This window comes from Tarenaya hassleriana, unplaced genomic scaffold (genome assembly GCF_000463585.1).
Source record: "Tarenaya hassleriana unplaced genomic scaffold, ASM46358v1 Cleome25, whole genome shotgun sequence".
Lineage (NCBI taxonomy): Eukaryota > Viridiplantae > Streptophyta > Magnoliopsida > Brassicales > Cleomaceae > Tarenaya > Tarenaya hassleriana.
This window is the reverse complement of record NW_010965775.1, coordinates 2,321,038-2,334,982: the sequence shown is the minus strand read 5'-3', so window position 1 is coordinate 2,334,982 and position 13,945 is coordinate 2,321,038. Positions and strand designations below refer to the sequence as shown.

The 13,945-nt window shown below is 41.5% G+C and overlaps 5 protein-coding genes and 1 long non-coding RNA gene across 15 annotated transcripts in view; all 6 read left to right on the top strand.

The window, feature by feature from the left end:
• LOC104816635 (uncharacterized protein At5g39865-like) overlaps positions 1-934 on the top strand; it is a 1,427-nt gene extending 493 nt beyond the window's left edge. The window contains exon 2 of one of the 2 annotated variants that reach the window (XM_010545555.2): positions 7-934. In XM_010545555.2, coding sequence (XP_010543857.1) covers positions 50-808 — 759 coding nt within the window. In that variant the 5' untranslated portion in view covers positions 7-49 and the 3' untranslated portion in view covers positions 809-934. The other variant, XM_010545554.2, reaches the window with a different exon arrangement.
• A 1,036-nt stretch (positions 935-1,970) lies between these two features.
• Positions 1,971-3,547, top strand: LOC104816634 (uncharacterized protein At5g06450-like). Its single transcript, XM_010545553.2, has 2 exons — positions 1,971-2,097; positions 2,722-3,547. The coding sequence occupies exon 2, from the start codon at positions 2,734-2,736 to the stop codon at positions 3,343-3,345; it is 612 nt and encodes a 203-aa protein (XP_010543855.1). The 5' UTR covers positions 1,971-2,097; positions 2,722-2,733; the 3' UTR covers positions 3,346-3,547.
• Positions 3,548-3,693: 146 nt separating this feature from the next.
• On the top strand, positions 3,694-5,392 carry LOC104816632 (uncharacterized protein At5g06450-like). Of its 2 annotated transcripts, none has more exons than XM_010545551.2 (2): positions 3,694-4,360; positions 4,575-5,392. In XM_010545551.2, the coding sequence occupies exon 2, from the start codon at positions 4,587-4,589 to the stop codon at positions 5,202-5,204; it is 618 nt and encodes a 205-aa protein (XP_010543853.1). In that variant the 5' UTR covers positions 3,694-4,360; positions 4,575-4,586; the 3' UTR covers positions 5,205-5,392. The 2 variants fall into 2 exon arrangements, with proteins under 2 accessions (XP_010543853.1, XP_010543851.1); XM_010545549.2 differs by having other exon boundaries at positions 4,567-5,392.
• A 67-nt stretch (positions 5,393-5,459) lies between these two features.
• LOC104816633 (uncharacterized protein At5g06450-like) lies at positions 5,460-6,841 on the top strand. The gene is made up of 2 exons (XM_010545552.1): positions 5,460-5,914; positions 6,016-6,841. Exons 1-2 carry the CDS (start codon positions 5,780-5,782, stop codon positions 6,655-6,657), a joined length of 777 nt encoding a protein of 258 aa, XP_010543854.1. The 5' UTR covers positions 5,460-5,779; the 3' UTR covers positions 6,658-6,841.
• Positions 6,842-7,324: 483 nt separating this feature from the next.
• Positions 7,325-12,158, top strand: LOC104816631. 2 transcript variants are annotated; one of them, XR_772316.1, is made up of 4 exons: positions 7,325-8,095; positions 8,235-9,358; positions 9,645-9,822; positions 9,912-10,815. It is a non-coding gene; the product is annotated as an uncharacterized LOC104816631 (long non-coding RNA). The 2 variants fall into 2 exon arrangements; XR_772317.2 differs by adding an exon at positions 11,588-12,158 and having other exon boundaries at positions 7,343-9,358; positions 9,912-11,317.
• Positions 12,159-12,555: 397 nt separating this feature from the next.
• LOC104816629 overlaps positions 12,556-13,945 on the top strand; it is a 4,494-nt gene continuing 3,104 nt past the window's right edge. Inside the window, exons 1-5 of one of the 7 annotated variants that reach the window (XM_010545547.2) lie at positions 12,556-12,928; positions 13,162-13,336; positions 13,458-13,558; positions 13,661-13,769; positions 13,851-13,890. In XM_010545547.2, the coding sequence (XP_010543849.1) occupies positions 13,198-13,336; positions 13,458-13,558; positions 13,661-13,769; positions 13,851-13,890 (389 nt within the window). In that variant the 5' untranslated portion in view covers positions 12,556-12,928; positions 13,162-13,197. Of the gene's footprint in view, positions 12,929-13,129; positions 13,337-13,445; positions 13,559-13,660; positions 13,770-13,850; positions 13,891-13,945 lie in introns of all 7 variants that reach the window. The other 6 variants (XM_019202886.1, XM_010545546.2, XM_010545544.2 and 3 more) reach the window with 6 other exon arrangements.

Here is a 13,945-nt window from a genome sequence, read left to right as displayed (position 1 = left end):
TTCCGATTTCTCGATCTGGGTTTCGTTAAAAATAGGATCTTTTTCAGCAATGAAGGGGATGAAGGAGAGATTAGTAAAGAAGCTCAGGCTCATCACCTCTGTCGGGACGCTGAAACAAGGCTTAGCTCTTCATCACAGCCCCAAGCACGAAACCAAACTCCAAAATCAGATTCAGAGGGAGGAGAAACCAGAAACAGAGACCCACGACTCTCCAACCAGAGAGGGACTCACACCAGAAACAGAGCCTGAGAAGACACAAGAATCAGCGGAACAAGATGAAGGAGATGATGGTGATGTTCTGTCGGAGTTTGAAGAGAAATGTCCACCGGGAGGCGAAGATTCCGTCGTGTTCTACACGACCAGCCTCCGGGGAGTGAGGAAGACGTTCGAAGCCTGCAGAAGGACGAGGTTCTTGCTGGAGAATCACAAGGCTTCGTTCCGGGAGCGAGACGTTTCGATGGATTCAGGGTACAGAGAAGAAATGTGGAGGTTACTTGGACAGAAAGTAACCCCTCCGAGGCTGTTCATAAGGGGGAAATACATAGGAGGAGCCGAAGAAGCCGTCGTCCTGAACGAGAACGGGAAGCTGAAGAAGCTTCTGGAAGGATTAGTGTCGTCTTCTTCCGCTAAATCTCCGTGCCAAAAGTGTATGGACGAACGGTTTTTGATATGTTCGAAATGCAATGGCAGCTCGAGAGTGTTGGTTGTGGAAGAAGAAGAGGGAGGAGGAGGAGAAGGGCATGAGACGTGGAGAAGATGCACTGATTGCAATGAGAACGGTCTTGTGAAATGTTCTGTCTGTAGTTAGATTTCTGATTTAAAATTCAATGTTTTATGACAAAAACTGATAATTGTCGTCTCTACTGGTTTTGTGAGAGACTGTAATGATTTGTTTTCATGTATGAGATTTCGAGATTGACATGAGTTAGGATGACTTGCTGATGATTCTGATCATTATTACACACATAAATGTGTTTGCTAATGATTTTTCTATTTAAAATTTCATTTGATACTAGTTCAAGATTTAACATACATATATTAGAATTAATATTTTTTGAAAACTAAAAAAAAAATTTCTGAAAGACACTAAGAAGGGCTTTTATAAAAAATACCCCTATTATGCTACAAAGACTTCAACGCATACCCCTGCAAAAATAAAAAAAAAAAGTTAGTTCAAAACATACCCTTATAATTATGTTATTCCCATAATACCCATTGGCGTGGGTCCCAATGACAGAAACAGAAGAGAGAGAAAACAGTTTTCGGTTCCCTATGAAAAAATTTAAATATTTTAAAATTTTTAAAACTCCCTCCGCCACAAAAAGTTAAATTTTTCGCGTGAATTTTAAAATTTTTTGGTGTGACCAGTGTGTCCAAGTGACCAGTGTGACTAGTGTGACCAGTGTGACCAGTGTGACCAAAACTAAAATTTGAACGGCGTGACCAGTGTGACCAGTGTGACCAGTGTGACCAAAACTAAATTTGAAATGCAATGGCAGCTCGAGAGTGTTGGTTGTGGAAGAAGGAGGAGAAGGAGGAGGAGAAGGCCATGAGACGTGGAGAAGATGCACTGATTGCAACGAGAACGGTCTTGTGAAATGCTCTGTCTGTAGTTAGATTTCTGATTTAAAATTCAATGTTTTATGACACAAACTGATGATTTTCTTCTCTACTGGTTTTGTGAGAGACTGTAATAATTTGATTTTCATGTAATGAGATTTCGAGATTGATATGAGGTAGGATGACTTGCTGATGATTTTGATCATTATTACACATTTAAATGTGTTTGCTAATGATTTTTCTATTTAAAAATTCATTTGATACTAGTTCAAGATTTAATATATATATTAGAATTAATATTTTTTGAAAACTAAAAATAAATTTTCTGAAAGACACTAAGAATTATATAAAATAGATGTTTGTGAACAAAATTTAACCTAAAGTCAATTTATCCACTCGTTCAAAGCCAATAGTTAGTTGTCTGGCACTCGCGTATTCAGCCCCATTTCATATTTTCTCCCTCAAAATATCTTCTCTCCGGCATTACAGAGTTCGAGTTCCCGTCTCTTTAGCGTCTCACGGAATCTGGGAGTTCAGGTTTCGTCTTTGAATCTCTGGGTTATTCTTTTTTTTTTTTGTCTTTTGCGTTAGTCCTCTCTGATCTTTTCAATTTATATCCCTCGATTTCTACTCAATTTTCAGCTACTTGACTTAGGTTTGATTCTGGCTTGATGGGGTTTCTTTTTCCCTGTTATCTATGCCTTATAGCCTAATAACCCGATGAAAGTTGGAATCTTTGCTGTATTTCGTTCTCGCCCATGAACAGATCATAGTTGAATGGGTCAATAAATCTCCTCTAGGGCTTATTCAAGAACTGAACTTTGATTAATTGGGTTTAGAAGGAAAACAATGACCAGGAAGTTTCAATTTTGATGCTTGAGAAAAACCCAGTAGATCTCTCTGACCAAATTTTTAGTTCTAGAATCTGGAGTGTTTCCTTAATCTCTGTCCAAATAGAATTCCACCTCTTCAACGAAAGATCACTTGTAAAGATCACATGAAGGAGGACGATGAGACGATGAATCCATTAAAGATATGAGTGTGGGGTCAAGAATTGATTAGTTACTTTTATGGAATTCAGCTTCTCTTGTTGAAGTTTTGTTATCTGGGCATGTTGTTGGAAATGCTATGTTATGTACCTTTTTACTCTTCGGTTTTCAGATTTCCAACTACATGGCCTCCTTTGATGGGCCGAAGTTTTGGATGAGCGATGGCTCGTGCGTGCAGACGAAGGCCATTGACGTTGTATCATCAACTGACATCTCCTCTTACCTTTCTCGCTTAAGAGAGGATTCGATCCAGAATGGGAAACGGGCAGTCATCTTCGATCTGTATTGGGATGTCGAGTTTCTTGACACAGACAACAACAAGAATAAATGGCGCCTATCCTCGGTGAAGCTCAGCACGAGAAACCTATGTCTCTTACTCAAACTACCGAACCCGTTTCAGGACAACATTAAGGATCTGTTCCGTTTCTTTGCTTCCAAGTTTGTGACTTTTGCCGGGGTACAGATCGAGGAAGACCTCACATTGCTCAAAGAGACTCACGATATTGTGATAAGAAATGCCACAGAGTTGGGGAAATTCGCTGCTAAAGTCCGAGGAGTCCCTGTGCTTGAATTCCTTGGTACCAGAGACCTGGCACAGAGAATTCTTTGGTATGATTTGAGCCGGTTGGACTCGATTCAGTCTAAATGGGATGAGATGGGTTCTAACGAGCGCCTTGAGGCTGCCGCAATTGAAGGTTGGCTTATCTTCAATGTCTGGGATCAATTATCACAGTGAATCCATGTTTCAAGTCTTTGGATTGAAATGGGTGATTGTTGAATGAACTGAACAAGGAAGTGTATGCAGTTTGTGTTTGACACTTTTGTGGTTTTCTTGTTGAATAATACATACGTGGGTCTGTTCCTGTTGTCTTCAAGAGCGCCCATCGTGTATAAATAAGGATTTCCTGCGAGAAAAGAAAAAGGCTTAAAACCTTGTATTCTTGGCCACATCTTTCTCTCGCCGATCCATTTCTCTCCCTGTTTGGTTTCCTGATTGCAGAATTCGAAGTTTTATCACTCCAGAAAGTGTTTACCTTTTGGATTCGCTCATCTTCTCTCTCTCTCAATGGAGAGCTCGCAGTGTTTTTGTCAATTTCAACGGCTGGTCTAATGTGGTTTCCTTTAGCTGTCAGTGGGCTGCATAACTGAATCGATTTGGTCCGTTCTCTTACATCACATGAAATTCTCATTGGGCTGTTTCCACCAGTTTTTTTAGCCGGTGAGAAGCCTTCTTGATGGTGAAAGAAAAGGACTTTATGGTGAATTGGTGAGATTGAAAGCAGGGGAGTAATTTTAAGAGTCTGAGTGAGATGATCCATGGGTTATGCTTTGGCTTATGATTATTAATCAGTCGTAACACAGATAGATTTTTGATGGATTTGGGTCTTCCCCATTGCAAAATCCATATGATGCATAGTTGGAAGAACTTTCAGTAGCTTGAACTTCTTATTTTCTTCCAGTGCATCAGCTTTTCTTGATTGCAATGGCTTCACTCTCCTAGGCTTTCTCATCAGATGGACTGTTTCTCACTCTGGGTTGGTCTGGATTCTCTTCAATCCTACTGTTTATTTGGCCTTAAAGTTGCAGATAAGGAAGCTTTTGTCGTTCTAAGATTAGCAAAGTTGTTGCCCTCTGTCTTTTTTTGTTATTAAAGAAATCAATTACCAAGTGTTATTAATGGTTCTAGGCCTAGAGAAATCCCCTAACCAACTAGGAGAATGCATGCCATTCTATAGAAGTGCAAAAGTCACGTAAGTCCTCTCTCTCCCTCTATATATAAGGATTGTTCTATATGTCTTTCTCAGATAAAGCTTTGGCATTCAAGGCCAAGACCGTTTAGAGTTTATATGTTGGTGGAGTTTAGCTTCTCTTGTTCAAGTTTGGTTTTATGACAAGTTAATGTACCTCTCTGCTGTATTTGCATCCCCGTTGGTAACTTTTTTGTTTTTGCTCTTAGGTTTTCAGATTTAAAACAGCATGGCATCTTTCGATGGGCATGAGTTTCGGATGCCAGATGGCTCATGCGTGAAGACGAAGGCCATTGACGTTGTATCGTCGACGGATATCTCTCCATACCTTTCCTGTATTCTTGAGGATTCCTTCCGTGGGGGGAATCGAGCCGTCATTTTCCGTCTCTATTGGGATGTCGAGTTTTTTGACCGAGACAGTGGCAAGAAGATAAAATGGTGTCTATCTGGTGTTACACTCAGCACGAGAAATCTCTGTCTCTTTCTCGAACTGTCGGACCCGTTTCTGGACAGCCTTAAGGATCTGTACCGTTTCTTTGCTTCCAAGTTGCTCACTTTTGTTGGTGTACGTATCGGGGATGACCTCACATTGCTCAAAGAAACTCACGGTGCTGTGATTCATAACGTGGTAGAGATAGGGAAATCCGCTGCTAAAATCCGCGAAAAACCTGTGCTTGAATTCCTCTGTGCCATAGGTTTGGCACAGAGAATTCTTGGTTGGTATGACTTGAGCCGGTTGGCCTTGATTCAGTATAAATGGGATGTGACGGATCCTAATGAGCGTCTTGAGGCTGCAGCCAGTGAAGGCTGGCTTGTCTGCTGTGTTTGGGATCGGTTGATTTTGTAACTCATTGTCTCGTCTTTGGATTGAAGTTTGTGTGTTTGCTCTTCTGTGTCATTGTTCGGACAAGGCTTGTGTCTTTTTTTTTCTGTCTTAACGCTGACTTTGAGTTGCGTCATTCAAAGGGTTTCCTTTTTTTTTTTGGTGTAACAACTCATGTTGGTTTATTTCAGAGGAGAAAAGGTTTTGCTTTAGCTTATGGTTATTATTCAGCCGTAACACGACTAGTTATTGATGGATTTGGGTCTCATTCCACTGACAATCTGTGCACGATTGGAAGATCTTTCAGTAGCTTGATTGTTTATTTCCCACTCGTGCTGCTATCTGCTTGATTTTGCACTTATTGTGTCTTCACTCTCCTTGGTTTTCTCACTTGGGTTGTTTTGGGCTCTCTTAAATCAAAGGGATAAAGTTTTGTTTTTTTATTGTCAAGAATGGTGAAAGGTGAAAACTTGTAAGAGAATTGCCGAGTTGATCCTGTGCTTTTTTTTTTTTTTAAAGTAATCAATGGCCAAGTGTTACTAATCGTTCTAGGGAAGGGCATAAGTCGTCCTGGAGGGATGCATTAATCAACTGGGAGAATGCATGCCGTTATAGGGAAGTGCAAAAGCCACGTAGTTCCTCTATATATTTGTATGGATTGCTCTTTGCGTCTTACAGATATTTCGTATTTGGGATCAGATTTGAAACATCTTTCTCCAAGTTTCGTCAGGGGGGTATGAATGTTTCTGCTGAAATACTTTGTGTTGATGGAATTTTCCTTCTCTTGTTGGGTCATATGATTTGTTATGTACCTTCTTCACTCTTCTGCTTTCAGATTTCGAACTGCTGCATGGATTCCTTCGATGGGCCGGAGTTTGTGATGACAGATGGCTCGTGCGTGAAGACGAAGACCATTGACGTTGCACCGTCAACGGATATCACTCCTTACCTGTCTCGTATACGAGAGGATTCGTGCCGCAACGGGAAACAAGCCGTCGTCTTCGAGCTGTATTGGGATGCCGAGTTTCTTGACGACAAGGCTAAATGGCGTCTGTCCTCTGTCAAGTTCAGCACGAAGAGTCTCTGTCTCATGCTCAGACTGCCGAGCCCGTTTCAGGAAAACCTAAAGGTCCTGTGCCGTTTTTTTGCTTCCAAAAGTGTCACTTTCGTCGGGTTGCAAATCGAGGAAGATCTCGCATTGCTTAAAGAAGCTCACGGTATTGTGATTCGAAAGGCTGTAGACTTGGGGAAATTAGCTGCGAGAGCCCGACGAACACCTGGTCTTGAATTCTTCAGTTCCATAGACTTGGCACGGAGATTCGTTTCCCTCGTTTCCCTTGGCCGGTGCCGCTTCTACGCGTTTCTGTCTAAATGGGAGTTGACGGATCCTAACGAGCAGCTCGAGGCTGCAGCCGTTGAGGGTTGGCATGTCGCCATTGTCTGGGATGAATTTTACGAGAGAATAGATGGTTATTGAAGAACAATGGTGAAATATATGATTGAACAACGGTGTAATTGATGGATTTAGGTTAAATGGAGTGAAAGAAGGGTAAGATGCGATGTGTTTTTTGTGTGTAAGGAGAAAATTGTTCTCCAGAGTCCGGACATGAGTCTTTTGTTCTAAGACTGTTTTGGATAACCTTTTCGATTTCACTCGATCAGATTGTTCGTGCATTCGTCGGAAGAATTGCCCCTTCGTTCTCCCGTCCCGTCCTTGGATAACTGTCTCTGGGGAAAGCAAATTTCAGCCTGCGAACTTGTTCTTCCTTCTCATTCAGTTTCCTGAGTTTTCCGCGTTTGGCGGTTTCTTGTCCTTCTGTGGTTTCGTTTGGCTATCAATGGTAGGTTACTTCTTCGGCGTCCGTTTGATCCATTCTCTTCGGCAGTGGTGATTTTACGAGTTCATGGGTTTTGCTCTGTGGCTTATGATAATCAATTTTAACTATTCACAGGGTCATATCTGAAGCTTGGTTGCAAAGGTAGAATCTTTTACTCACAAAACGGCCATTGCTTGGTGGTGGATGGTAATCAGTCAAGAAATAAAGATTAAAAGGCAAGAGATTGATTAAAAACGATGATAAGAAATCTGAGCAACTCAGGAAACGGAGAAGAACAAATGTGATGCCAATAAATTCTCACTTGCTTTAGAGCTATCTACAACTAATACATATAGTATAATAAACTTTGCCCATGATGAGAAATAATCTAACATATATAATATTCTGCAAGCCCATCACCTGAGTAAGGTACTCACACCATGCTTTGTTGTTTGTTGCACGTGCTGGATCATTTTTCGTGTGACCGTTGCTCATTTCTTTCTTTAACATCAACTTGGTTAATGTTTCTCATTCAACATTCCCCTCAAGATTAGACGTGAATAATCGATGAGTCCATTCTTGTTTATTACAACATTGTACCACTATAGAGTCGTCATCTTCAACAGGGAGAACCAGAGCTGTTCGGACTCGTGTGGTGATGACATAATCCCACAGTCCTTTATTGTGAATGGCTGCTGTTGTCGCCTTCTTCCAATAAAAGTAGTTATCGCCATTGAGCAGAATTGGAATGAGTTTGCCATGTTGTTCCATTGCAGAACTTCTGTTGGACAGTTGAGCTTCAAAGAAGTTGGACAGTTGAGCTTCAAACGACCATTGCTTGGTGGTGGATGGTAATCAGATCTCTTATTAATCAACGGTAACACAGATAATTTTGATGGATGGGGTAAATGTTTTGGATTCCACTGCAAAATCTATGCATAGTTTGAGAAAGATTCAGTAGCAGTTTTTCTTGATTTTGCACCTTATGTATAAGGGTATGTATGTCATTGACTAATCTTAGGGTTTTATGTAGATAGATATGGGTAGTGATGAATGAGACGGCAGGCAGGAGGTTTTGCGACTCAATTTGGCATACGGGTATAGTACCGGAGCCCGGTTCAAACTCTCGCTTGTTTGCCGAGACATTTGGTTTCTCTTGTTCATGTTTGGTTTCAGGATATGTTAATGTACCTTTTCTGCTATTTATGCAATCCTAATTGGTATTTTCGGTTTTCAGATTTAAGACTGCATGGCTTCCTTCGATGGTCAAGAGTTTCGGATGACAGATGGCTCGTGCATGAAGACGATGGTCGTTGACGTTATATCATCGACAAAGATCTCTCCTTACCTTGCTCGTATACACGAGGGTTCAATCCTCCACAGGGGGAACCGAGCCGTCTTTTTCCGTCTCTTTTGGGATGTCGGGTTCGTGGACACATGCGGTGGCAAGAAGGCAAGATGGCGTCTTTCCGCTGTCAAGCTCTGCACGAGAAACCTGTGTCTCTTTCTCGAAACCCGTTTCTGGACAACCTTAAGGATCTGTGCCGCTTCTTTGCTTCCAAACAGGTCACTTTTGTCGGGTTGCGGATCGAGGAAGACGTCGCGTTGCTTAAAGAAACCCATGGTATTGTGTTTCATAACGCTGTTGAGTTGGGGAAGTCGCTGCTAAAATCTGCGAATGGCCTTTGTATGATTTCATCGGGGTCATACAATTGGCACAGCGAATCCTTTCGATTGACTTGAGCCACTTGTACTCGAGTGAGTCTCTTTTGGTCCAGAGGGTTCTAGGGATTCTCTTGAGAGTGCCGCCACTGAAGGTTGGCTTGTCTGCTGTGTCTGGGTTGAAACTCGTCTTACGGCGCTTTGGGCCTTACCCCACAACGTCTCACAGCCCAACAGACAGGATGGAAACATCATCGCGGACAATAAACTTCCGGCCCTTGCGTAACAGTCGACAACAAGACACGTAGAACAAGTACAGCAGATCAGTTCAGGTAAAGTTCAGATTTAAGGACAAATCGAACCCACGACTTCGAATAGAAAGGGTTGTTATTTTCAACTGAGTTGGTTACTTCCCCTTGATTTTGCACTTTCGGTAGCAGCTTTCTTGATTTCGCCCTTTCAGTAGCAGTTGTCTCACCGGATCCAATGTTTCTCAATTGGGTTGTTTTGGATTCTCTTCAATCTGACTGTTTTCTGGGGGGGAAAAAAATCAAAGGGATAAAGTTTGGGTTTTTTCGTTCTCTAGAATCTTCGGGTTTCTGGCATTCGTCCTCCTCCGTTTTTATATTCTTATCTCGATCTGAAGCTTGCGAAGAACATGAACGGGAGCTTGTTCTTCGGCTTTCCTTTTGTCATGCGGTAAAGTTTGTTTTTTTCTCTCTCTAGATTTTCCTTTCTCGTATTTGTTCTTGGACGAACAAAATAAATCCCATCAACTATAGTATTTGTTATATAAAACGTAACTAATAATTTTAAATTATGCGATTATAAAAATCACAATAAACAATCGTCCTTTATATTACAAAATTTGTTATAAATATGATACTGTAATTTATTGATTATAAATTTTATATTTAAAACTTTGTCATAATGTCCAATTTATTTATTTGTATTAAAATCTATTAATTTGGATGAACGCATGCAGGTTTTTGTATTTAAGTCCAACAATATTCATTCCTAGGGGAGTGAACTCATCAACTGGGAGAATGCACGTCATTCTTGAGAAGTGCAAAAGCCACGTAGTTCCCCTCTATATATAAAAGTCTGATTCTTTTCGTCTTGATGAAATATCGTATTTGGGATCAGATTTCAAATAATCAAAGGTACGAATGTTTCTGCAGAATGTTGGTGCGAGTTTTCTTGTTGGATCGTATGATATGTTATATGTACCTTCTCACTCTTCGGTTTTCAGATCTCGAACTGCATGGCCACCTTTGATTGGCAGTGTTTTCAGATGGAAGATGACTCGTGCGTGCAGACGGTTGCTGTCGACGTTGTGTCATCAACAGATATCTCTCTTCACCTTTCTCGTATAAGGGAGGATTCGATCCAGCATGGAAAGCGGGTAGTCGTCTTCGATCTGTGCTGGGATGTCGAGTATCATGACGGATACGAGATGCCTAAATGGCGTCTATCCTCTGTCAAGTTCAGCACCACAAACCTTTGTCTCTTTTTCAGACTGCCGAACATGTTTCATGGCTTCCGTATTGATCTGTGCCGATTCTTTGCTTCAAAGGTTTTCACTTTTGTTGGGGTACGGATCAAGGAAGACCTCGCTTTGCTTAAGCAATCTTACGGTATTTTGATCCGAAACGCAGTAGCTGTGGGGGAATTAGCTGCTAAAATGTATAAAAAAACCTGAGCTTGAAGTCCTCGGAACCATAGACTTGGCGCAGTGCCATCCATGGAGTGTTGTGAGCTTCTGGGACAAGAGACGTGCTAAGTGGTTTGAGCCGGGTTTTAGTGATTCTCTTGAGGGTGCAGCCTTTGAAGGTTGGCTTGTCCGCTGTGTCTGGGATAAGTTAATCCGTGACTCGTTTGGCCGGTCTTAGTGGATTAAGGCGGGTTCAAGCGTTCGTTTTGAATGGGTTGTTTTGTAACGAACTGCTCATGGATGTGGCACTTTGTGTTTGATCACTTCTCTGTTGTTGTTCTATCCTTGTAGTATCCGAGGTTTTCTTGTGGTATGTTGGAAGACTGTTTTTGATACACTTCAAGGTCTCTCTCGTTGTTGGTAATTTGCCGTGTTAAGTTGTTTCTTGAAGCCATTGTGACCAATGGTTTTCTGGTTTACAAAAGTGAGATTCTTGTCTGCATCTTTCTTTCTCCCCCATCCAAATCTCTCCCATTTTGCTTACCTGCTTGCAGAATTCAAAGTTCTTTAACTTCAAGAACCTGATAAGTCTATGTCTGCCAATTTGATCTTTCTCTCATTTTGTTGTCTTGCTGTTTTGGGGGGCTCCCTGCTTTTTCCGTATTCTTCATTTCAATGGCTGTTCTCTTGTGGTTCCCTTTCTGGCTATCAGTAGTTTCCTTTCTCATGTCGATTTGATCCGTTCTCTTGCTTGATCTGATATTCTCATTGGGTTATTTCTGATAGTGAATCTGGTGAGAAACCTTCTACATGGTCAAAGGTATGGACTTTATGGTGAATTTGTGAGATTGAATGCAGGGGTGTAGTTTTTATGAGTTTCTGTGCGATTGTTCACAGTTTTTTTTAATGAACTATGGGTGCTACCGTTTCACAGGGTACTAAAGGTTGAATCTTTACTCTCTGCTACAGTCTGTAGAGGGAAGGCCATTGCTTGGTAATGGATGGTAATCCCATCAAATGATCTTTTATCTGATTAGCCCACTGGTAATACAGATAATTGTGATGGCCGTGGGTCAATGCTTTCGGTTTCATCGTAAAGCCTATGCATAGTTTGATAAACTTCCAGTATCAGTTTGCTTGTTTGTACTTCGTTTATGCCTCTGTCTTCACTCTCCTGAGTTTTCTCATTAGATCAATCGTTTCCCACAGGGCATTGTTTTGGATTCTGTCCAATCTTACCGTTCTTTTTACCTCGTTCTTCACCTTTTTTGAAGCTTTTGAAGAGCTTGAGTGGTCTAATGATCTGAGCTTTGTCAGTGCCATTAGATGCTTCTACTCTATCCATTTAACAGTACCCGAGACAGAAGATACAGAGAAGATGAGACGGGACTGCGCTAATATTGACAGCGCCGATGGTTTTAGGGGCTTCCATGGGCGATACCCGAAGAAAAAGACGTTACCTCGGGTGTTTATGCATCGACTTAGCTGCCTGGACTTGTCTCCTAAAGGCCGGTTGAATCAGATAACCGTTGTAGATACCCTTTAGTTACGCCAACATCTACAGGTTGAACAGATTCTCATTGTATGAAAGTATGTAGTGATTTTTTTTGTCGTAGGATCATAAAAGAAGGTTTCTGCCATATCTTCTGTGGGATTGAAGGTCATACCCATTATCAGATACCGAAGCACTGATTCACATGGCTCAATTCTCTCCAGTTCTTGCGTTGGTTTTTTTTCAACTGTTTCTATACACAGCTACAGATAAAGATTGTTTCTTGGAAGAGGGTCAATCTCTTGCTCATTGTTCTTAGAAACCAGTTGTGGGCAAACCCAGTTCAGTTTGATTCATTCATGTTCGGTTCGGTTCGGATTTGACAAAATTGAAAAAAGAGTCCAATTTTAAATCAAATCAAGTTGGTTCTGTTATGTTTGTAACACAATTTTTTTTGCGTAACTCATTAAGAACCAAGTCTCTTGCTTTGACGACGTTCAACGTCTACGTCTCTTCCACAAGGCACGTCTTTTGTTCCTTCCCGTTTCTTTCACACCATCGTTGCTCACGCGCTCCATGGGCGCGTGTGGTGCAGACGTCATCACCGGCGCATCAAAGTTTCGTGAGGGACCCTTTTTGCCGGCACGAAGCAAAGTAACTGTTCTCTTCTCATCCATCTTGATAGCGACACTTATCTGTCCTGTCTTCTCTCCCCACTGGTCCCAGCTTCAAATTCATGCTCTTGGAAACGTTAGTTTTTGCTATTTCCATCGCATTAGTGCGTAATTTTCCATTTCTTGGGAACATCAGCTGTCGATGATTCAGCTCTATTTAATATCTCCATGATTGTAATTTTCCCGAGAAAGTGAGAGAGAGAGAGAGAGAACATCTCACGTTCCTCGCCCGTCTCGGCGGTCTCCACATCATCCCGGGAAGCTAATTTAACGCCGTACGTTCGCGGGAATGTATTCTTAACTGCATTTCACGATCTGGGCAGTGTTGATTTCTGGTTTCCGATCATGGGTTTCGCTTGATCTCAATTCCAGTTTTTTGGCGCTTTTGAGTTGTGATCGGATCGAAAGTTGCCGACTTTTTACCTTCTGGGCTCTGTTACATCATCTGGGTTTGTTTTCTTGACTGTCTTTTTGGCTGTTTATGCGTTTGTCTTGATCTGTGTAGTTCATCTGTTTCTGCTAATCAGTAATTACTCAATTACTCAGTTAGCTTACCTAATATGGAAACGCAATCCACTTATGTCAGCTTCTCGTTTTCTTAAATCTTAGACTAATTGCTTAAGGTTTCACTAGTTCCTTCCCATGTTCAGGTTTCAGTTTCTGAAAGAGACAGTGAATTCAGTTTTTTGCAGTTCCCGTCAAGAACTGAGATGCGAAGATGCAGAAGAAACGACAGATCTCGGAGTACAGAGCGAGACTGGACAAGACCTTGTCCTCTCCCGACCTCACCAATGTCGAAACCCTAAAAACCCTCATAAAAAAACAGCTTTGTTCACCTTCTCACCATGAAAGCAGAGGTTGATCTGTTCTTCCTTCTGAATCTAATGGCGGCAATCTGTTTCTTTTCGATCCGCTTTTTTCCGATTCTTTACTTGCTCTTGCCTTGTTATTCTTTTGTTTATACAGAATGCAATGCAGATATATTAGATAAAAGGACTGAAAATGTATCCATTATACTCGACAAGCTTAGGAGTGCTTCTTCATCGTCGAATGATGAGGCTTCGTATGGTGACTGGAAAGTATGTTCCTCGTTTTTGTCAGTAATGTCCTGTTTAGTTAGTTAAAGACTGTAAACTGAAACAGATGAACTGATGATGTAAGAGAGTAATCGGTTATTACAGTTGAAGAGCGATTACGAAGATTGCCGTGTTATGTACCGTGAAGGACTCGAGGGAAGTCCCTTTCACACTTTGCTCGTCGAAGGTTATGTGGATGGACCCGTCGAAGAGTGTAAGTTTTAGATTCGACCCGAGTTTTAAAGAACTCTCTAAACTGAAATCTGCGAACTGAAATTATAGTTTTATAACCCAGGTTTGTGTGTATCATGGGAATCAATCCTCTACAAGAAATGGTGAGAGTTCCTTCCGTTCCTCGGCCTTTTACTCTTTCCCCTTTGTCTTCTTCCC